This window comes from Sebastes umbrosus, chromosome 20 (assembly GCF_015220745.1).
Source record: "Sebastes umbrosus isolate fSebUmb1 chromosome 20, fSebUmb1.pri, whole genome shotgun sequence".
Classification (NCBI taxonomy): Eukaryota; Metazoa; Chordata; class Actinopteri; order Perciformes; family Sebastidae; genus Sebastes; species Sebastes umbrosus.
In genome coordinates, this window is record NC_051288.1 from 24,530,166 (window position 1) to 24,552,661 (window position 22,496).

The following is a 22,496-nucleotide window of genomic DNA, read 5'->3' on the forward strand; positions in this document are numbered from 1 at the left end:
AGGAGGCGGGGTCACGCGTCATCAACGCGTCATCAGTCACACTGCGTATGTGTTATACCCTGTGGTCTTAATGCTCAGGCTGATCGGAATCCTTATAAATATTCCTGAATCCGGATCATGGTCCAGATCGCCACCAAAATCTAATGGATTTTTCATTGTGCCACACCACACCCCTCCAAAAAAATTCCATCCTGCTAACAGACAAACAAACCAACAAACCAACGCAGGTGAAAACATAACCTCATGCAAAAGATGACATTATAAAATTTGTATAAAAGCTTGTTGTCTGACTAGCAGTCCCAAACCTAAAAGATATTCAGTTTATTATCACATAACAACCTGTCTTCACTCCCGACCAATTTTGGTTGAAGAAGTGTTAGCGTCAAAATGTACTTTTCCCAAGCCTTTCTCAAACCTTTACATGTGACCTGACGTAGGTTTCTGCATGATGACGTTGCTACATAGAGTATATACGTATCTGAAAGTCACACAATAACACAAACAAACGAGGAACCAATCGAAGCAGCGGTAGACCAGCAACTCCCGTGTTCTGTGAGGTAAAAATACTGTTTTTGTGAATGTAGTCTGGTGGCTTTGAAGACAGCGATATAGAAAGCTTCAGTTCCCCGTTGGAAAGGGCTGTCTGATGGCGAGGTAAAGCGGTGAAAATATTCACAATATAACGAACACTTAAACTGATATTGATTTTTTTAGGTGGGCCTTTATTTAAAGATAGGTCGGACGATGTTGGAAAGTTAGCATAATGTGAAAATAGCATCGCCTCAGGAGCTTCGTCTAAACCCCCCTTCCCCTCGGGGCTCCTTCCAAGGCAACGCCCCCCCCCCACACACACACACACATGCACGAGCACCGCCGCATCGTAACTACTTCACAGACACAGAGCGGAGAGAGGACCTCAACTCAACAACGCTACCTCATGACAAGTAACCGCGGCAGTGCTACTGCAGGGCTGAGTTTTCTCTTCCATTCTCCAGGAACTGGCGGCGGCGACGCGCTTTGAGTTCAGGCTGGTGCACGCCAAAGGTAGAGAACGAGCAGGGAGGCAGGGAGGCATCTGATTGGTTCTTTCCAAGCAGACCGCGAGGCAGTGATTGGTAGACGTTTTTACAGGATTACAGCAGCTACAGATGACGGCTCTTTTCCCGTCCTTTTTCAGAGCTCATCAGTAATGGATCACTGTCGGGGTGTAAAGACCATTTCAACCAATAGAACAAATAGTGGAGACTGGAGAACATCGTCAACCCTGCCTTTAAGGTTGCTAAATATGTTTTTCTGCTGCTCCCTGAGTGGCCATTTCCATTAAAGAAATGGAAAAGAACACCCATTAAGTAACCTAACCAAATACTTTTGTTGCCTAAATAAACCTAAAAAGTAAGTAAACCTACGTTGGAAGTTTATTTCTAAAAGTGACTGTATGCATGTAACAGGCAGAGACTGACACGCCGCCCCTGACACGTCCTAAACTGCCGCTACTGTACCTACTGCGTCACAGTGTGAAGCGTAGTGCCACTGATCAAGCGTCTGTATTTGACGAGATGAGACTGAGAACTTGTTGCACATAAGACGAAGATAAGCAGCTTTTTTCCTGTCGATTGATTCAGTAATAATTATGTTTTTAATGGTGGTGCACGACACCATCTTCTTTCATGAGTTTTTTCTTGTGATTTATGTATAAGTGTGCATGTATTTCTATATTTCACCTGAATATGGGACAGATTTAGTGTCACAGTGAAACTGTGTTACAGTTGAGTTTATTCCTGAAGAGTATTTTCAGAAAACACCCCTTACTGTAAATCCTCAGGGAGCACGCAGTACCAACAAGCAGCAGGTCTCTGAGGATTTAAAGATAGACGACTAAAGAGGGAGGTAAGTTTAAAGAAAAAAAAAAAGGTAGATTGATGTGAGACTCATTCAGTCTTGGAGCCTCACTGAGACAAGGATGGATGTCCGTCACCTTCACCTACTTGCTTCATCAACGTCACCGAGTGGCAGCAAATGAGAGCCATTAGCCTTGAGTGGTGGCTTTACACAACCTGGCAGTCAACCAATCTCCTTCATCAAACACTCCACACTCCATATGTGGATGTATACGAACTGTTTAAATGGTAAATCAATAATAAATACAATGATACAACACAAAGAATCAGATATTATGAGCTATTATTCAACGTTATGTTGGGTAAGATATGACACGTGAAATGGAATTAAGTAGGAAAACTCTGTGATTTCTTTTGAAGATGTGGATCAGCAGCACTTCTGTGGTGATGAATGATGTGTCTGAATGTAAAAGTAAAAGTAACAGGAAGAGTTTTCGGTACCTTCCTCCTCTTTCTGGCCTGCGGGTGATTCTGTCCGTCCTGAGCCTTCCCCAGCAGGTCTGGAAACACCAGGGGTTTGAGTGAACGTGAGCGAGGGGTTCTGGGATAGCGAAACGGGTCCATCATGCGAAAGTCTCTTCCGTAGCGCACGGTGCAAAGAGAGCGCGAACGCAGACGCCCTGCCGAGTGCAGGCTGTTGACGCCAATCATTGCTCAGAAACCAGAGTCCAGAGAATCGTTGGGGACAATCTGCCCCGTCTTCTTTATTTTTAATGTCTGCAGAAGATAAGTTGATCCGAAGAGATAAAATAAAGTGTGAAATAAGGTTCTGGAGATAGTGATGTGCCAACAGACAGCTGGAAGTGAATTCAGCTGTTACAGGAAGCAGGCGGTGATCAGTGGAGGCCGCAGAGGGAGGAAACACATCATCAGTCTGCTGTCAGCGGCTATCAGCATGCATCAAACCCCAACAGTCTTGCCCCTGAGAGAGTCTTGATCAACGCCCACCAGGCGACACCGGGGTGCCCACATGATGCTGAATTATTGATAAGGCAGCCATGTATTATACATGTGCAGAACTCCTTTTGCTGCTACTCAAGAAGACTTTGCAGGTGGCAATAAATCCAGCACTTTTTCTTCCAGTGTGAGCACTCAGGTTGGAGTTTAACGGGAAGTAAACTGCAGTTCGAGGCAGTTAAATGTGTAATTTCTCCAGGTGAGTGTTTGTAGAGGTGAGTGAACACACTCTCTCTCTCTCTCTCTCTGCAGGATACGAGCCTCTGCCAAAGGTGACACCTGTCCAGCTGCCACCTTTCAGCGACAACACACTCCTTAAACCTGCACTCAGCTGACACTCTCACAGATGGTATGAAACACTGGCAGAGGTGTGAGCGGACAGCCAGCATGAAACAGATGGGTGCAAAATGCGGAAATCAAGAGGTAAAAAACACACACACACACAATAGGCTCTTTTGTGACAAACACACAGGCTAAAAACACACACACACACACACAATAGAGGGAGATACAGAGGGTTGGGAGGGAAGGACGACCGCCTTCGGACTTCAGAGAAGGAAATCCAAAGCTTGATTTCGTCACAAGCCCAAAAATAATACGATGTAAATTAAGGAAAATACCACAAAAAAAGGAGGAGGATGTAGAAGAATCAGAGATGTAGTGCTGATCGTTCCTGTTGCTGCCACCGTAAAATGGACACCATCAGTTTTACAGTCACAGTGCTGATTGTCAGATTATCTCACTTCTCCTTCTGTCCATGTGTGGAGGTCCGCTGTCATTGTTAACCCCCTCCTCTGTGATCCACTTCTCTCTGTCAGTATTCTCTCTCAGACTCTCGTTCCCGTCGTACGTTCGGCGGGTGTGAGTGTCTGAGGGGATAAAAACGCCGCTCTCCTGCTGCTGATATCTTTCATGCCTTCCTCGTCTTTGTGTGGATGCCTGGTTCGTCTATCTGTTGCGATCTTTTACGTCCAATCCGGCGCTCGTCTTGCTTCCCTTCTCCCTTCTCCCTGCTGCTGCTTCTGCGGAGGAGGAGGTGGAGAGGAGAGGAGGAGAGGAGAGGAGAGCTGGCTGCCTGAATCGCAGAGCGACAAACGATGCTGATAGGGACGGTGCTCTCCCTCTCTCTGCCTCCCTCTGCCTTCGCTTCGTCAATGCGTACCTCCCTCCCTCCCTCCCTTTCCTCCTTTCTCTCAGTCATCGCCAGCAAATCACAGTCTGCCTCTTACACACACACACACACACACACACACGCATGCAGGAGAGGTTACACACACATGCACGCTTTTTTAAAAATATACTCGCAATGACAAATTAGTATTTAGTGGGGGCTGCACGGTGGTGCAGTGGTTAGCACTGGCGCCTCACAGCTAGAGGGTTGCAGGTTCGAATCCGTCTTGGGACCCTTCTGTGTGGAGTTTGCATGTTCTCCCCGTGTTAGCGTGGGTTTTCTCCGGGTACTCCGGTTTCCTCCCACAGTCCAAAGACATGCAGGTTAGGTTAATTGTGGACTCTAAATTGCCCGTAGGTGTGAATGTGAGTGTGAATGGTTGTCTGTCTATATGTGTCAGCCCTGCGATGGGAAAGGACAGCGTGAAAAGGTGTGAAGGACCAGGAGTGTGTATTCAGCAATAAAGGAATAGTTCAACATGTTGGGAAGAAAGGCGTGTTAGCTGTCTGTAGTTTTCGTTTTAGTCTGTATTCGATATACGAGCCGTTGCTGTGATACGTACATGAAACAAAGCACCATTTTCACACCACTCTCACTCACCACTTAGCTTCATTCCAGATGTTCATGTCACTGTGTAAATATCCGATGAGACGAAGATGAAAAATGAGAAGAGCCTTCGGTGTTTTCCTCGTTGGCTTGCTTTCCTCATTTCCGTTTCTCTTCTTGTGCACTGATTCGTTTAAGCTGAACAGCCAATGGGAGTGATTTCTCTCACCACCGATTCAACATGTCGAATCGACCGAAAACACACCGGGACACACCGCAAAAACTAGGGCGAGGGACGCTCACCGATGGCCTAGTTAGTTACTGTGTTGGTGGAACAAATACATACAATCAATAAGGCAGTAGATTGATACTTCCTGTTGTGTTACAGACATTTGACCTCTGAACTGTTCTGCTCTGACTCTTTGCATTCAGTCTTGTGAAGGGCTCATTGCATGGGTGGAATATGGTCTCAAAAAAGTACAAAATGCAAAAATAATCCAAGGCACACTGTAGTGTTTGATCAAAATTAAAAGGCCTTTGTTTTATATGGCAATAATTGTTTAAAATGACCTACGTGTTGCGACCAACAAAGGTCTTTATCAGGGTCACTGTCAACATTCAGCAGTAGATTGCTTATTTTTGAAGGAGACTTGCATTTTGTACTTTTTTTGAGACCATAGTCCACCCAATGCAATGACAAGATTAAATAAACCCAATACACCTGAAGGATCCAAAGAGCACCTTTATGTGACTACCACCACAAAGACCCAGCCGCGCTTCTACTCCATTGTCCTCTGACTCTACTAGCACAAACTATTTAATCTCATCTGTCCATAATCGATTTGATTTGAAGACTTTTTCCACTGAAAACAGCTGCCTGCTGCAGCAGAAAACAACGCTGATGAGACCGAATCAAAATAGTAAAGTGACGGGCCGGAAAAAACAAAACACAGAGCTGAAAGATGCTAAAATGCCATGTCAAAAATATTGATTATAGCCGCTTTAATGGAGCAGTGTGTAGGATCTGGCGGTATCTAGCGGTGAGGTTGTAGATTACAACCAATGCAAAAAACACGATTGGCTCTAGAGACAGTTGTTGTAAAAGTAGTAGGTCATCTGGAGCGCTGGAGTGCTTAGATTGTGTTTGTATGTACGTGGGAAGTGAGTGATGAAGCAAGAGAGAGAGAGCAGCGGCGACAGCTGCTGGTAACGCCATCGACTCCGGATATAAACGGCTCATTCTAAGCTAACGAAAACACAACAATTCTTATTTTCACGTCATTATACACTAAAGGAAACATAGCTATTCATATTATATCCCATTTCTGCCAATATGTCCCCCTGATCGTTACACACTGTTCCTTTAATGCACATACATGACCTTTACATCAATCTCACTCTTAGAAGGAAAGCAAATAAGTGTAAAATTGTTCCAAAAATTGTTCCTTTAAATGCTCTAAAAACAAGCATACATAATCGTTCAACCACATTCACGTTTCCTTTTAGTCTGCTCAAATGCTTCTGATGATTAGTGTGTTTGAGATTTAATGCATCCTAAAAAGCCTCACAATAATCACACACTACTTCATGACAACACGCAGCTTCACGGCATCACTAAGTGATTATGAATGTTTAACCCCAAATTTAAAAAGCAACCAAACAACCTTTGCAGCAAATAAGCAAAGTGAAACACCATTTAGGTGCCATAAACCTGACACGGAGCCTCATAAAACCATAACAAGAGTGGAAGCAGGAAAGACAAAAAGGAGGCCACGGAGAAAATTGAGCGTCTGACAGAAACCTTTGCTTTACAAGACAAATGAATGAGGTGTTTCCCCCGAGAGAAATCGGTCAAATGGAATTATTGACTTGAGAGTGAATAACAGGGACAATGTGAGCTACGGGACTGTGACCGGAGATTTAATGACTGCGTCAGTCTGAGACCTCGGAGCATCGACCGCACTGATTTTTAGGTCTACAGTCGACACAAACCAAAAGATTCAGAGCTCAGTTTCACAAGGTTCTAGGTTCAAGGTTATAATTTTAAGAATTTGAACTTCTTCATCAAGTGAACAACAGTGTCAATATTAAAAAATATTTAGTGTTGTGCTGTTCTACAGGCCACTTTGCAAATATGGTGTGCAACATTTTTTTCTGTCCCGCAAGCTAAAGATACCAAAAATGTACAGTTCTTGCTCACTACAGCCGGCCAGCTGTTTGTTTTGGTTGACGGATACGGAATGGATATGACGTCACGTTACTCAGACTACAACAATAAAAGCAGTAACTTCCTTCTACCTCCACATAGACTCAAATGAAGCAAATATATCGATTCTGGTGTTAAAAAATCGATTTCAAAATCACAAAAACAAAAATTGCAATACATAGTTGAATATATTTTTTCCCCCATCCCTACTACAAATACGTTTTTTTGAGTAAACTGTAAATAAACCATACACTGTAAAAAAAGAAAGTATAACATAACGGATATCTTCCGGCAGCAGGGGCGCCAGAAAATGTCTGTTAAAAAACGGAAAAATACTGTCCGTTAATTAACATAAATAAACTGTAAAAAAAACAAACTAGTAATTATCTTTATATAATTAGCCTTTATTACTGTAATATTACAAGAAATATTTTACTTAACATATATTTATTGTTAGAATAGTCATACACCGTAAATCTAACACCATTTACATATAAATCACAAATGAAACGTGATTTTATGTATTTTACGTTTTCTGAGAATATCTAGTGAATGTTCAGTGGACGTTTGTGCAGAAGTAAATGCTGCAGCTCCTCCAGACCAACAGAGGTTTCCCGTGTCTTGTGTTTAAATGACGGGGCTCCGCAGAGAGAAAAGTTATCGTCTCCCTCTTCATGTCTATGTAGAGCGAGCAAGCGTGAGCCCGACGTTGACTTTGGTTGACTTAACAGCCACAGGTGTCGCTGTTAACAAGCATTTCTTAAAGTTACAAATAGTCCCTTTAAAGGGAGATTTGTCAAGTATTTAATACTCTTATCAACATGGGAGGAGAATTTAATTTTTTAATAAATGTAGTGGCGTAAAAAGTAAAAGTACAATATTTGCCTCTGAAATGTAGTGGAGTAGAAGTATAAAATGTAATAACATTTTATAACAACATATACTTTTACTTGAGTATACGTACTTAGTTACATTCCACCACTGGGAAAAACACCGGATGAAATGGGATTGTTACGACCCTCAGAATTTAACGCTCTACTTTTTTCTCTTCCTTTTGTTGTTGTTGTTGTTTTTAATAGTTAATGCACCTAAAACCTTTTGTGTAATGAACTGAACCTGCGTATTTGTTTGTATCCAAAATGATGTTCTCATCCTCCTCTGCTCCTTGTTCTGTATTTCAGGCCCATTTCTAAATTTAAAGCACCATAATAAAAGTTTAATGTGTGCTGTGACTGAAGGAAACTGTTCCTCCCTGGTGGAGCTATGACCTTTGACTGCAAAAAACCTGCATCAAGACGACAGCCTGTTATAGCAGGAGGAGGTAAAAGCCTCGGTGTTAGTTTCTGTCACTGTCTGTCTGTCTGTCTTTGTAGTCCTCTTATCCTCCCTGAGACTCTGTGGGCAGCAGCAGCAGCAGCAGCTTGTGGGCTTGTGGCTCGAAGCCCAAGAAAACCATCAAGGTCCCTCCGAGCAAAGCACTTAACCCTGAATTACTCCAACGAAGCTGCAGCCGACCGCACAACAAAGAACACCTGCTTGCCAAAAGCAAACCAAACAACGTCGTTTTTGTTACCTCGTGCCCTCTATCAGTTCTTCACGTCTGCTGTCAGTCTCTCCATCCCACTCAATATTTCACATCCTGTCTGAATGTCTCCCTCCGTCCCTCATGGAGAGTCCAGACAGCTCGGGGAGAGAGGGGGGAGAGTATCCACCGCCTCACGTCTCCGCTGACCTCAGCAGCTGTCTCTTCTTCACACTCTGTCTTTCTCCTCCACTACGTCTCTCTCTGCTACTTCCCCTTCAATAGCACCACATTTTATTTATTTTTAGAGTCAAAATGTGTGAGATTTGTATCTCAGTCAGTGTCCGTTTTGTTGCAGCCATGAGATGTTTGGTATGTGTTTCAAAGGATTACTTTAAAGGATATATCCAGATGCATCCTTTGACTTTATTGGTCTTATTTTTCTGGATTTATTAGGGACGTTTTCCAGCTTGTCTGTCTGTAAGCAACCTGATCTCACGGGAAGGCGTATAAATAGCACGACTTTACAAGGACATTCTGCGGTGACATGGGGACGTCATTTGCACGCCAGGCTACAAAACTACGGTTAACGGCCTCAGTTGATCTGGAGCAGAGACAGCTTTTAAAAGAAGTGGACAATTCATCATCTTTTCATGGAGTTTAATGTGACTGGTCTCCATTCTCCATGAATAAAGCAGCGTTACTCGACTAAACAAGCAGGGCACTAAGCTCTGTGAGGAAAAGGAGAGGTTGTTCAGCTTCGGAGAGGAAATAGCTGAAATGTTTTGTTAAAAATGCATTTTTGTGCCAAGTGTTCAAGAAATCCCGTCATGGATTTCTCTGTTCCAGTGGACAGCACGTGCATTAACTATAACTACTGGAAGACGAAAGACGTCAGAAAGGTCTGATGCAGTTTCCCTGTTTTATGAGTGTTTATTGTTAACATAAAACAGATTCAGAAAGTGACAGCATGTCTATTTACACTCACCGGCCACTTTATTAGGCACACCTGTTCAATTGCTTATAACCCAAATAGCTAATCAGCCAATCACATGGCAGCAACTCAATGCATTTAGGCATCTAGACGTGGTGAAGACGACTTGCTGAAGTTCAAACTGAGCATCAGAATGGGGAAGAAAGGGGATTTAAGTGACTTTGAACGTGGCATGGTTGTTGGTGCCAGACGGGCTGGTCTGAGTATTAAACTGCTGATCTACTGGGATTTTCACGCACAACCATCTCTAGGGTTTACAGAGAATGGTCCCAACAAGAGAACATATCCAGTGAGCGGGGGTTGTGTGGACGGAAATGCCTTGTTGATGTCAGAGGTCAGAGGAGAATGGGCAGAGTGGTTGGAGATGATAGAAAGGCAACAGTAACTCAAATAACCACTCGTTACAACCAAGGTATGCAGAATACCATCTCTGAACGCACAACACGTCCAACCGTGAAGCAGAACGGCTACAGCAGCAGAAGACCACCCGGTAATAGCAAGGTGTACCTAATAAAGTGGCCGGTGAGTGTATATTGCAAATGTTGAAATTCTTTACTCCGTTCAAATTGCCACTGACTGTTCGGCAGTAACCGTTTACCGTGATGACGCGGCCATCATGTTATAAAGCCTCCAGAATAATATCAATGTTTTAAAAATGGCAGTAGTTCCCCTTTAAGTGCAGCACCTCCGCCCTAAAGTACTGTGAGTTAGTGACCCCTAACACCAATGCAGCTTAATGTGGTAAAAAAAATCATGTGTATTGCTGTTTTAACAGAAATATTTCCTCTTTGTTCACATTAAATATCAGCAATGATTATGAGTAAAAAGCAGCATCTGTCTTTGTGTTCGTCCTCGTCCTCAGAAATGACCTGCTTGTTTCTGCTCAGGCTGGTCGAGGCCGTCGAGCTCTAAAAGCTCCCGTGCAGATCTCAGACACATTCATAGCTACATTAAAGAACGATTCCTTCCTTCTCACTTTACAAAACCAAATAAGTCATCTGTCTTTTCCCTCGCCGTCGATGCCGCTACACAATCGATAACATCAGTGCACCTAATTACAGTATGAAGAGCGCGTTTCGGGGCGTCTTGATTGAGCCGTACGACATTTTCATTTCAGCAGAATTTGTTCTCCTGCTCTAATGCGGGCTGGTAACCTACTTCAGTGCATCATTAGCTCCCACTTGAAGCTTTAAGCCCTGAGCGGTGCTGAAGAGAGAGAAAGAGAGAGAGAGAGTGAGAAGGAGTGCAAACCTATGCATCTCTGAGCCTCACAATAAAGCAGGAAAGTTTCCCTCTAAAGCACTAGCTTGGGCCGGCAGCCAGAGCTTCACATTCTGCAGGGAGCTGCGGTAGTTTCACAGCGGCTATGTTTCCCATGCAGGCCGGTATAGAGGAACATGAAGCGGTTATGAAGGCTTAAGAGCTTATTGTGGCACTGGGACCACGAGTCTTTAATCATTTCGTTGTGTGGTAATTGCCCAAACAGAGAGCCACTCGTGGACACATTAGGTCCAAACACTGCAGTGCTGCAAAAAACAGCTGACAAAGTCTTTGACAGAAAATGAGCAAGCAAATGAATAAACATCTAAATGAATTAGACAAGTGGACAAATTACACAGCATGTGTCAAAACTACACTTACAAGGGAAACATTGGCTTATTCTTTTTAGCTTTTTTCCCTTGATATGGATTTATAATAGGGGCGTAAGAAAATACCAATACACTTGAGTATCACGGTATTATATTTTGTGATACTGTATCTCAAAAGCACTATAAACTTTTAATTAGGGCACCTTCAAAGGAGATTTATCAAGTATTTAACACTCTTATCAACATGGGAGTGGGCAAATATGATGAAGTTTCCTATAAAAATCCATTGATAAACTGTTTGTGGATAAAATCACCAGACAAGAGTGTCAGTTTTCGGCAAAACCCATCAAATGAAATATCCGATGAATCAAAGCAGAACTCATTAAAAAATCCATATTTTCATAAAGCAGTTCTGCTCAATGATTTGCAGCATTGGTCTAATAAAACCAGAGATACTGTATTACTGTAAAGGGACAGCATCATCTGTATAAACGGCAAAGTCTTGTAGCATCCTCATCAAGTCAACTACGTATATTTGTTCAAAATGTCCCTTAAAGGGAGATTTGTCAAGTATTTAATACTCTTATCAACATGGGAGTGGACAAATATGCTGCTTTATGCAAATGTATGTATATATTTATTATTGGAAATCAATTAACAACACAAAACAATGACAGATATTGTCCAGAAACCCTCACAGGTACTACATTTAGCATAAAACAATATGCTCAGATCATAACATGACAAACTGCAGCCCAACAGGCAACAACAGCTGTCAGTGTGTCAGTGTGCTGACTTGACTATGACTTGCCCCAAACTGCATGTGATTATCATAAAGTGGGCATGTCTGTAAAGGGGAGACTCGTGGGTACCCATAGAACCCATTTACATTCACATATCTGGAGGTCAGAGGTCAAGGGACCCCTTTGAAAATGATCATGCCAGTTTTTCCTTGCCCAAATTAAGGGTACGTTTGGAGCGTTATTTAACCTCCTTCACCACAAGCTAGTATGACATGGTTGGTACCGATGGATTCATCAGGTTTTCTAGTTTCATATGATACCAGTATCTTCACTCTAGCTTTAAAACTGAGTCCGCTACAACCTAAAAATCGCAAGTTGTGCTAATGCTGATCAGTCTTTCCCTTTTTTTCCTTCCAGTTAACTTAGAAGATAAGACCCAGGTTGTAATAAACCAGAATTATCGTGGGCCTCCAATAACAGTTATGTGACTGAGAATGAATGTTTAGCTGTGTTGTTGACCGGCCTCTGTGCCTGTCAGCCCGTCACATCTCTGCTGGCTGACTGACGGTCTGGTGGGGGTAACTGCGGGAGGAAATATCCTCTGGAGTACATTACAATAGTTTATTACCTCATTATGAACCCTGGAACGAGAACACGCTGATTGAGACAAACAAGCATCAGCACTCGAATAGACATGTGCACCGTGCTGTATGTACAGTACACTCTGTACGACCTCCATCCATCCATCTGTTCCAACCATGTCATACTAGCTTGTCTAGAGGGAGGTTAAATAACGCTCCAAACTTGCGCTACATTTGGCCATTTTCAAAGGGGTCCCTTGACCTCTGACCTCCAGATATGTGAATGTAAATGGGTTCTATGGGTACCCACGAGTCTCCCCTTTACAGACATGCCCACTTTATGATAATCACATGCAGTTTGGGGCAAGTCATAGTCAAGTCAGCACACTGACACACTGACAGCTGTTGTTGCCTGTTGGGCTGCAGTTTGCCATGTTATGATTGGAGCATATTGTTTTATGGTAAATGCAGTACCTGTGAGGGTTTCTGGACAATATCTGTCATTGTTTTGTGTTGGTAATTGATTTCCAATAATAAATATATACATACATAAAGCAGCATATTTGTCCACTCCCATGTTGATAAGAGGATTAAATATTTGACAAATCTCCCTTTAAGGTACATTTTGAACAGATAAAAAATGTGTGATTAATTGGCGATTAACGGTGATTAACTATGGACTATGGATTTATCGTGATTAAATATTAGAATCGATTGACAGACCTAGTTTCCAGATATTACGTCGTTGTGCTGGAGCGTCTATAAGAGAGGATTTGAAGCCGAAGCTTCACACGCTCCGTTCGGGAGATTCCTCCATTCTGCTCCTCTATTGTGGCGGTAATGGGAAACATATCACAAGGTTTAATCAAAAGACAAAGAGAGGGAATAATTGAGAAAAAGAGGAAGAATCAGCGACAATCCAGAGTTATTAAAGCAAAGAAAAAAAGCTAGAAAACAAGAATGAAAATACAGAGAGAGAGAGAGAGAAAGGGACTAATTGATGATGAAAGACGGAGGGTAATGTACCCGAGGGACGGAGGTGGCAGCAGGTGTCGTGGGGATGCAAAGCCCCTCTCATTATTTTCCGGTCCACCAGGCAGCTGATTTCTGTTTAAGCTACAGGCCTCGGCAGTGTTTCCTTGTCCCTCAGAGCAAAGCTTCAACATATGGCGCAGTCTTAAATAATCACATTTTACTGATGGATGCAGCACACGTTCATGAAGGGCTTTGACTTTTATCCAACTTTGAATGAATCCAGAGTTTGTCTCCAAGATGTATATATATATGTCAAAACTTAGTGAAATGCAACATTAAATGTATAAAATTCTGATCTGTGTAGTTATTAATATTGAAAATAGCTTGAAAAGCAGAATTATTAGAAAGTTATTATTAAAGTTATCGTCTCCCGACCGCAGCCGGAGTGAACAGGGAGATACCGGCAGCCGGTCAGAGACAATAACGTTTCTCTCTGCAGAGCCCCATCACTTCACAAGACACGGGAAACCTCTGTTGGTCTGGAGGAGCTGCAGCAGTTATTTCTGCACAAACATCCACTGTACATTCACTAGATATTCTCAGAGCTAAACTAACTCTTCTGCAGTGAGGAGTGAGCGCACGTTCACGTCTAGAGGTTGAACAAGACAGCGAGAACGCGTGCGGTGTCTGAGTGAAGGCAAGCAGGCAGAGGAGCAGAGACTCCAGCCACACGCGAGCACGCATGCGTCCCGACCCGGTACATTTATACGCTTAAAAAGCTACAAACAGTCCCTTTAATTGCACATTTTTTATCTGTTCAAAATGTACCTTAAAGGGAGATTTGTCAAGTATTTAATACTCTTATCAACATGGGAGTGGGCAAATATGCTGCTTTATGTAAATGTCTGTATATATGTATTACTGGAAATCAATTAACAACACAAAACAATGACAGATATTGTCCAGAAACCCTCACAGGTACTGCATTTAGCATAACAAAATTTAGTATGTTCTTAACTATTTGACATTGTGTATTATTTGTATTATTCTAGGATGCCTAATAACATCAGGCAAAGGGAAAACTGATGAAAACTAGCCTCTCCGCTGACACGGGTACATTTACAGCTGTTTGAATGTTGATTAATGCACATTTTCAAATGAATATTCAATTACTATTGAAGACTGACATTACAACTAACATCTAGGTGGAAAAGTAGAAAGAATAAATGAATAATAACTTCCTGGTAAGTAAGAGGTAGAAGGGTGAAATCCAGACAGAGAGGACAATGTGGGAATGATTATTTGCTGTACTTCAATCACTTCAAACTGAGAGATAAGAGAAGGAAAGAGCGACAGAAGGATGGTGGAGAAACAAAGATGTGATGGAGACACAACGGTCGCTGTGACGCAGTTGCAAAAACGGTGACAGAGGAAACAAGAGCTGAGTCTGAGACGATGTGTGAGATATACAGTACATGTGTGTTGTTGTTGTTGTTGTTGTGCAGCGCCAACGAGAAAGTGAGACAGAGAGAGGGATTTCTTAGGCTGACAGACACAGATAACCAGACACAAAGGGGAAATGGGAAAGAAAGAGAATGAGTGGAGGAAATGAGGGATACAAGGATGGAGGGGGAGGAATGACAGTTATTTTGTGAGAGGAAACGATGGAGAGATAACAGAGAAACACGGAGGAGAGGAATAAACAAGAGAGGGAAGGAAAGGGTACTAAGAGCAGATTCACGAGTTGCACAACAAAAACTAGTTCTTCTGTAGACGTTAGTTGTTAAATAAAGTTACTGTTAAATATTTGCAGCTTGCTATTATGTGATGGGTTTAGATTGAGTGTAACAGGGCAGGCTGTTCTCATTCACTGTTTGTGCTAATACGAAAAGCATGTATGCACTGTAATTCATACATAACCTACGTAATCGTGAGCCAGGACGTGCAGGCCTGCCGCTAAGGAGGTCAGATGACGTATTGTAAAATGATTTAACATTTAAGTCCATGTAGGCCGGAGGTTGGGGTGATGGACGGGTCAAACAAACACTTTGACTTTCACCAAGGAGACCGTTGTTCATGTCCCGCGTGAAACCAAAAGTCAACGTTAACTCATTTTACTGTACTTTTGTTACGTAACTTGCGTACCTAATTGGGCTGTAAATCAATTCAAATATTTAATCCAGATTGATTGCATGATTGTCCGTAGTTAATCGCGATTAAAGCTTCAGTAGGCAGTATATATTTTTGGTATCATTGGGCAAACATCCCATAATAACCTTTCAGCATATTGTAATTCAAGTGTTCTGAGAGATAACTAGACTTCTGCTCCTCCTCATGGCTCTGTTTTCAGGCTTAAGAAAATCTAGCCCGTGACGGGAGACCTAGACCAATCACAGGTTATTTCATTGAGAGAGCATTCCTATTGGCTGTGCTCCGGTCATGTGACCAGAACTTGGCGTTCCTTCACCAGATTTCACAATGGTGGCGGCGTCACAAACTTTCTCATTTCACAGCTAAACCGTGCACTACAAGATGATTCTGAGAACATTTGAGGAGAGAAATAGGCATTAACATAACAGAATATTGATTCATATTTGATCAGCGCTGCCTAGTTTGACCGTTTGGTCGGAGTTCAGAGTGATTGACAGCCGGCTCTCATAGACGCCAGCTGGACAGCAGACCTCAGATCAGCTCTTACTGCTTGTTTTCCTCCGGTCTGTGAAATCTTGCAGATGCCGTTAGGAGCACCGGAGGACACAGAGGCACATGATTTTTTTTAGGTTACCTGTTTCGTGTACTACTGTCACAATATAGCGACCGTTTTATAGAAATAAATTTTTTTAAATCATATTTGCTCCATTCTCACCTACTGATGCTTTAATCGCAAATGATTCGCACACTTTTATCTGTTCAAAATTTATCTCAAAGGGAGATTTGTCAAGTATTTAATCGTCTTATCAACATAGTGGTGGACAAATATGCTTTATTTATGCAAATGTATGTATATATTTATTATTGGAAATCAATTAACAACAGCCTCCTTATTAACAAGCTAGTATGACATGGTTGGTACCGATGGATTCATTAGGTTTTTCTAGTTTCATATGATACCAGTATCTTCACTCAAGCTTTAAAACTGAGCCGCTACAACCTAAAAATCTCAAATTGCGCTAATGCGTTAAATTAGTTGCATTAAAACGAATTTCCAGAGAAAATACATAATGCTCAAACTTGTATTTCTGAGTAGCTGGTGCAGCTGGAGAGAGCCGAGACGACGGGTCAGGACTGGGAGGAGGTGAAAACGAGTGCAGATAAAGGTGGCAGCGAGACACAGTCTAGAGATGGAGATTAAAACCGCACGGGAGCTTAACAGAGCCGAGATAAGGAGCGAGCGAGAGAGGGCCGGCCGAACATTTAGAGAATCGGAGAACAAGGGAGAACGAGAGAGTGTAGCTGGAGGGTGAGAAAGAGAATAAAAGAGCTTGTGGAAAGTGGAAGGCTTGATTAAAAAGGCTGTTCCTGGATCTATACGAGCATTAATAAAACAGCTAATGCACGTCTGTGGGACCGTTTCTTTCTCTCGCTGCCTCGCCTAGCTCGCGGTCACATGGCGGCAGCATGGATACTATCTGCCCTTAATAACAGCTTTTCATTTCAGAAGTCATTTCAGCAGACGGACGAGGCCTCTCTCTCTCTCTCATGCATTATAAATACCCCATTACAACTTGTTGACTTGCACTCAGGGGCCCTGTGGCATGTTGACGGACCACTCTGCAGACAAAACTAATCAACGGCATCATCATTAGGCGCACCAACGGACAGGCGGGCCCGCTCTGATTGGGTTATTTCGCCACATCATGTGGCCCCAGGCCTCTGTTTGAACCCTGTCTGATGGTTCACGATGTATTGCAACCGAACTCAACTGGGTTAAGATAATAGCCTAATCTAATGCTGCTGAAGTCACGCACGGATACCCCGAGGGGAGGCTACGTCTCCTTGCCTCCAGATCACATAACTATTATTCTCCCAGGCCCGCGCCGCGTAGCTGGAGTGTACCAGGAAGCGGCGGGCCCAGGCAGGCTCTGATTGGAGGCCTCTGGAGATGAGGTGGATGCCAGCTGGCAGTGAGCACAGGCCAGACAGCCAGGCTCAGTCGCACAGATCTGAGGGACAATACCACGCTGGCACGCTCAGTCTGCTCGCTCTCATTTCACATGTGTGTCTGTGCTTGACAGCATGTGTGTGTGTGTGTGTGTGTGTGTGTGCTATTTTAGTCTTGAGCTTACTTTAAGCAGATCCTTGTGAAAATCTTGGCCGTCGTTCAGTCCTTCCAGGTTGCCAATGAACTGCGTGCACGACATCCTCTTACCGATGTTCTGAAAAAAGAGGAATTAATTAATAATCACACATTTTTTATATGTTCAAAATTAACCTTAAAGGGAGATTTGCCAAGTATTTAACACTTTTATCAACATGGGAGTGGACAAATATGCTGCTTTATGCAAATGTATGATTATATTTATTATTGGAAATCAATTAACAACACAAAACAATGACAAACCAAAATTTTGCGCAAGTTGGGAGCGTTATTTAACCTCCTTCATCACAAACTAGTATGACATGGTTGGTACCAATGGATTCATTAGGTTTTCTAGTTTCATGTGATGCCAGTATCTTCACTCCAGCTTTAAAACTGAGCCCACTACAACTTTAAACCAAAAAACCAAAACCAAATTAAACTAAATTAAAAAAATCTAAATTTTCTGTAATTTTAGTAATTATTACTGGATTAATAAAACCATTGAGTATGGTAGTGATGACAATAACAGTCAATTCAGTTCAAGTTATTTTTATATAGCGTCAAATCATAACAGAAGTTATCTCAGGATGCTTTTCATATAAAGCGTTTCTAGACTGTACTCTATAATTTATAGACACAACAACAGATCCCCCGTGAGCGTGCACTCAGTGCGACAGTGGCAAGAAAACACTCTCCTTTAACGGGTAGAAACCTTGAGCAGAACCGGGCTCTGGGTGGGCGGCCAGCTGCCTCGACCGGTTGGTCGCAAACACAACGGAGATCAAACTTACAGTTTATCTGTTAACGTTTCCCTAAAGGAGCAGATCCCCTATCCAGTCACCTTCTACAGCCACTTTAATGAATCACTCATCCGCAGAGCTGCACTATCACTGAGATCTGCAGAGGGAGGCTCTGACTATAAAAGAGGCTCAGCAGCAGACCTGCAGATCAGCTGGTGATCGGGCTTATAGTCCCAAAACTCCACAGTTAATCAAAAGGGCATTCGAGGAGAATCCAGCTCATAAAACTTTTATTTGTTTATCCTTTGCCTGACTGCAACGCCTGCAGTAACGCTACCCGCACACTAACTGTGCAGTAGATCCTCTTTTACACATAGATGTACACCATCAGATACCAGTTATTATTACTCACCTGGCCGTGTAGATCGGTGTTCAGCAGCATGAGGGCACAGGTGAGGGTGTGAACTGCATCTACAGGATGAACACAGGGAGTTAGCTCCATCTGCTTCTGTCAGCTTACAGATACTTAAATGTATGTCAACACATATTAAACCTAACCAAATAGTTTTGTTTTTTTACCTAAACCTAACCAAACTGCAACTGAAAATAATAATAATAATAAAAGAAACTTAAAGGGACTGTTTGTAACTTTTTACAGGTATAAATCTACCGGGTCGGGATCCCATGCACGCTCGCGTGTGGCCGGAGTCACTGCTCCGCTGCCTGCTTGCCTTCACTCACTCACACAGCGCGCGTTCTCGCTCTCTCACTCCACCTCTACTAGACGTGCATGCGCGCTCACTCCACACTGCAGAAGAGTTAGTTTAGCTCTGAGAATATCTAGTGAATGTACAGTGGACGTTTGTGCAGAAATAACTGCTGCAGCTCCTCCAGACCAACAGAGGTTTCCCGTGTCTTGTGAAGTGACGGGGCTCCGCAGAGAGAAACGTTATCGTCTCCGACTGGGTGCCGGTGTCTCCCTGTGGGCGCAGTCGGGAGGCGATAACGTTTCTCTTCCTGCTTCAGCCACGGCACCGACCCGCTTTTCAAAGCCAACACTAGGATCAGCATTGATTCATGGAGAGACCTTCGTCTGGTCAGCTAACATTACTGCCAAGCAGATGAAATATAGAGTGATATTGTGCTTTTAGCTGACGTGTGTCTCCTCACTGTGTTGAGCGATGCTTGTTCATGTCTATGTAGAGCGAGCACAAGCGCGAACCCGACGCTGACTTTCGTTGACTTAACGGCCACAGGTGTCGCTGTTAACAAGCATTTCTGAAAGTTACAAATAGTCCCTTTAAACTTAATAAGTCAACTAATGTAAAAATAGGCTTTTCACAGTCCTCAAACCTCTGGCCTCCTAGGTTATTGTCCTGAGTTTGACCCATTCATCCACCACAACCTAATCCCTGTACTAATTTTATCACTCTTTATATTATATTACTACTACTACTACTACTACTACTACTACTATTAGAACTACTACTACTACTACTATTAGAACTAATACTACTACTACTACTACTATTATTAGAACTACTACTACTACTACTACTACTAGAACTACTACTACTACTACTACTACTACCACTAAATCTTTCTGCAGGAAAGGGCCTTTGGCTAGCTAACTATTGTTAAATTAAGTAGCATATTCAACTTGGCCGGGTGTAAATAGCCAAATATTTACCGAGATGCCACAGGGTTCGCAAAAATGAGGCGAAACAATTATTTCTTTTTAATTAAACTTAGTTACAATTTTAAAATTTTTTTAAGAATCTTTCAGTTTGTTTTGGTTACCTCTTTCTTTACTGTCATTACACAATAAAGTATTGCACAATTAAAAGCAGTACCCTCCATGCTACTCACACAGAAAATATATGAACAGATATTCAAATTAAAATAGAATAAAATAATAAAATAGGCAATAAAGTACATAAAAGCATAGGAAGAAATAAAAAGGAAAACAATTCTATTTAGGAAGCTATACATATATAACTATATACAGTTATTTGTTTATTTTATTGTTTATTTTTTGCTACAGCACACAAAAGTAACGGCACCACAGCAGCCAATTTACATCTGTTGTCCCCAGATATAAAGGTACAAAAAAAGAAGTAAAATATATGCAATAAATATCAGCGAAAGATGCAAGTTATAGTGCAAAAACAGACTTTAGCTGAGAGTGAAGTCGACAACTAAACAATGAGCCGAAACTCACTATAAAGCTCCGTGAAGCCGAGGGGAGCTACAGATCCAGCTGATGATTCTCTGCAGGTTCATCACTATTATTCTACTATCACATTGTCATTTGATGTATTGTTATTATAAAATATTAATTATAGCCACTTTAATGGTGTCTGGCTGTACTAAATATTCAGGAACAGACATATTTTGTCTCTATTTATTCATCGCTGGTTCTTAGAAACGCTCCTCTGCAGTACTCACCCTCTGATGGAATGACTTTTGGGTTGCAGTCTAAGTAACGCTTGGAGAAGTGTGACAGCACCCGCTCCCTCTCCTGAGTCTCCCCCATCAGGGCAAACTGCCTGAGGAAAGTCCTGCACACACAAACACAACCACAGTTACTACATCTTATCCATCCAAATATTTATCCACTACAGATTAAAGATGACCTGTAATAAGCATTATAGTCCACTGGAGAAATGTCCCAAAACATAACTATTGAAATGACCACAGAATATAAAGATTTAATTAATTTAAAACCAAATGCAGTGTTACATTATTGTGCATGATTTCCCATTAAAGTGTTTTTTTTTATGTAATTACATGACTACTTATCATGTGTTATGTATTAAAATGTAATTAGTTGTCAGAGATGGAAAGTATCTCAGTACATTTATTCAAGTGGTGTTTACTTATTTGAGTATTTCCATTTCATGCTACTTTATACTTCTACTCTACTACATTTCAGAGAGAATTATTGTACTTTTTACTATATTATATTTATCTGACAGCTGTACTTACTGCTCACAACTTATAAAATATGATGCATTCTTACAGAATAATCTACCTAACAAGGTTTAAAATCGTTAAAATTAGCGCCAGCTCGACCTGCTGCAACATTAAAATGCTGTTAAAATTTAAATGCATCAGTGATAATATTAGTAATAATGGTATATAATATATATAATGCTGTAATATAAACATTTAAGAGGAGTCAGTACTTTTACTTTTGATAATTGGAGTACATTTTGTTGTTAATATGTCTGTACTTTTACTTGAGTATATTTTTTAATACAGGACTTTTATTTCTCAGTACTCAGTACTTCTATCCTTACAGTTAGTTAATTACCTACTTTATTTTCAGAGGAAAAAGCAGATGTAAAAACACATGATAGTGGTTGTTCCTCAGCAAATTATTACAGTTAAACCCCACCTGAATGAGTTAAACTGCATAAATGTGAAGGTGAGTATGTAGGATGCACGCTCCGAATAACTAATATCTAGTAAATAAAATAAAAGTGAAACAAGAGGAATACAGTATGAACCTCTGTTAAACAATATACACTGAGTATTTACTGTACATACCATACAAACACTCTAAATGCAACACCAGAGCTGCCCTCTAGAGAGCAGTGTTTGACAGTAGAGAGTTTCTACTACAATACCAACTAAGATAAAATCAAAACATCTGCAGATTTCCTCTTATTGAGGTCAAATCAAAGCCACCATCACACAAAATCATGTCATGATTTAAAAATGTAAACAATCATTCTTTAACCATAAGAATGTATATATGTATATATTACATTTAGCAGTTATTTTATGTGATAAACGAACTGTCAGTTATATTTTGTCTTGTCTTGCATTGTAATTATATGTATTTGTGTGTTCTCACCTCAATGCCTGGTCAACAGAGAGGCCTGTGAAGTTGAAGAAACTCAGATACTCTTCTGCTACCATACGGCTGAAGTCATTACTGTAGACAGACAAGATATAAAATAACATTATAAGGAGGAAATATAGCAATCGAAAAACAACAAAAACCCAGCACAAAAGGTCAAAGCTCTGATCACAACACACACAGAGAGAGAGAGACTTCATTCTCTGCTCAGGTAGACATTACTCCACTATATCTTTACATAGCAAATCGTTTTTTGATGCTATATTAATGCTCTGGATATCGTATAGAGCAGGGGTCTGCAACCTGCAGCTCCGGAGCCACATGCGGCTCTTTAGCTCCTCTCCAGTGGCTCCATGTGGACTTTTTAAAAATGAAAATGAATAACTGTTTTTTGTTTAGATTTTCA

General features: G+C 41.7%; 1 protein-coding gene across 6 annotated transcripts in view; it reads right to left on the reverse strand.

Moving 5' to 3' along the window:
* LOC119479183 (PH and SEC7 domain-containing protein 1-like) overlaps positions 1-22,496 on the reverse strand; it is an 81,615-nt gene that overhangs the window by 23,087 nt on the left and 36,032 nt on the right. For all 6 annotated transcript variants that reach the window (XM_037754474.1, XM_037754476.1, XM_037754473.1 and 3 more), the window contains 4 exons: positions 22,085-22,165; positions 20,671-20,783; positions 18,635-18,693; positions 17,469-17,558 (listed from right to left, as the gene is read on the reverse strand). In XM_037754474.1, the coding sequence (XP_037610402.1) occupies positions 17,469-17,558; positions 18,635-18,693; positions 20,671-20,783; positions 22,085-22,165 (343 nt within the window). The remainder of the gene's footprint in view (positions 1-17,468; positions 17,559-18,634; positions 18,694-20,670; positions 20,784-22,084; positions 22,166-22,496) is intronic.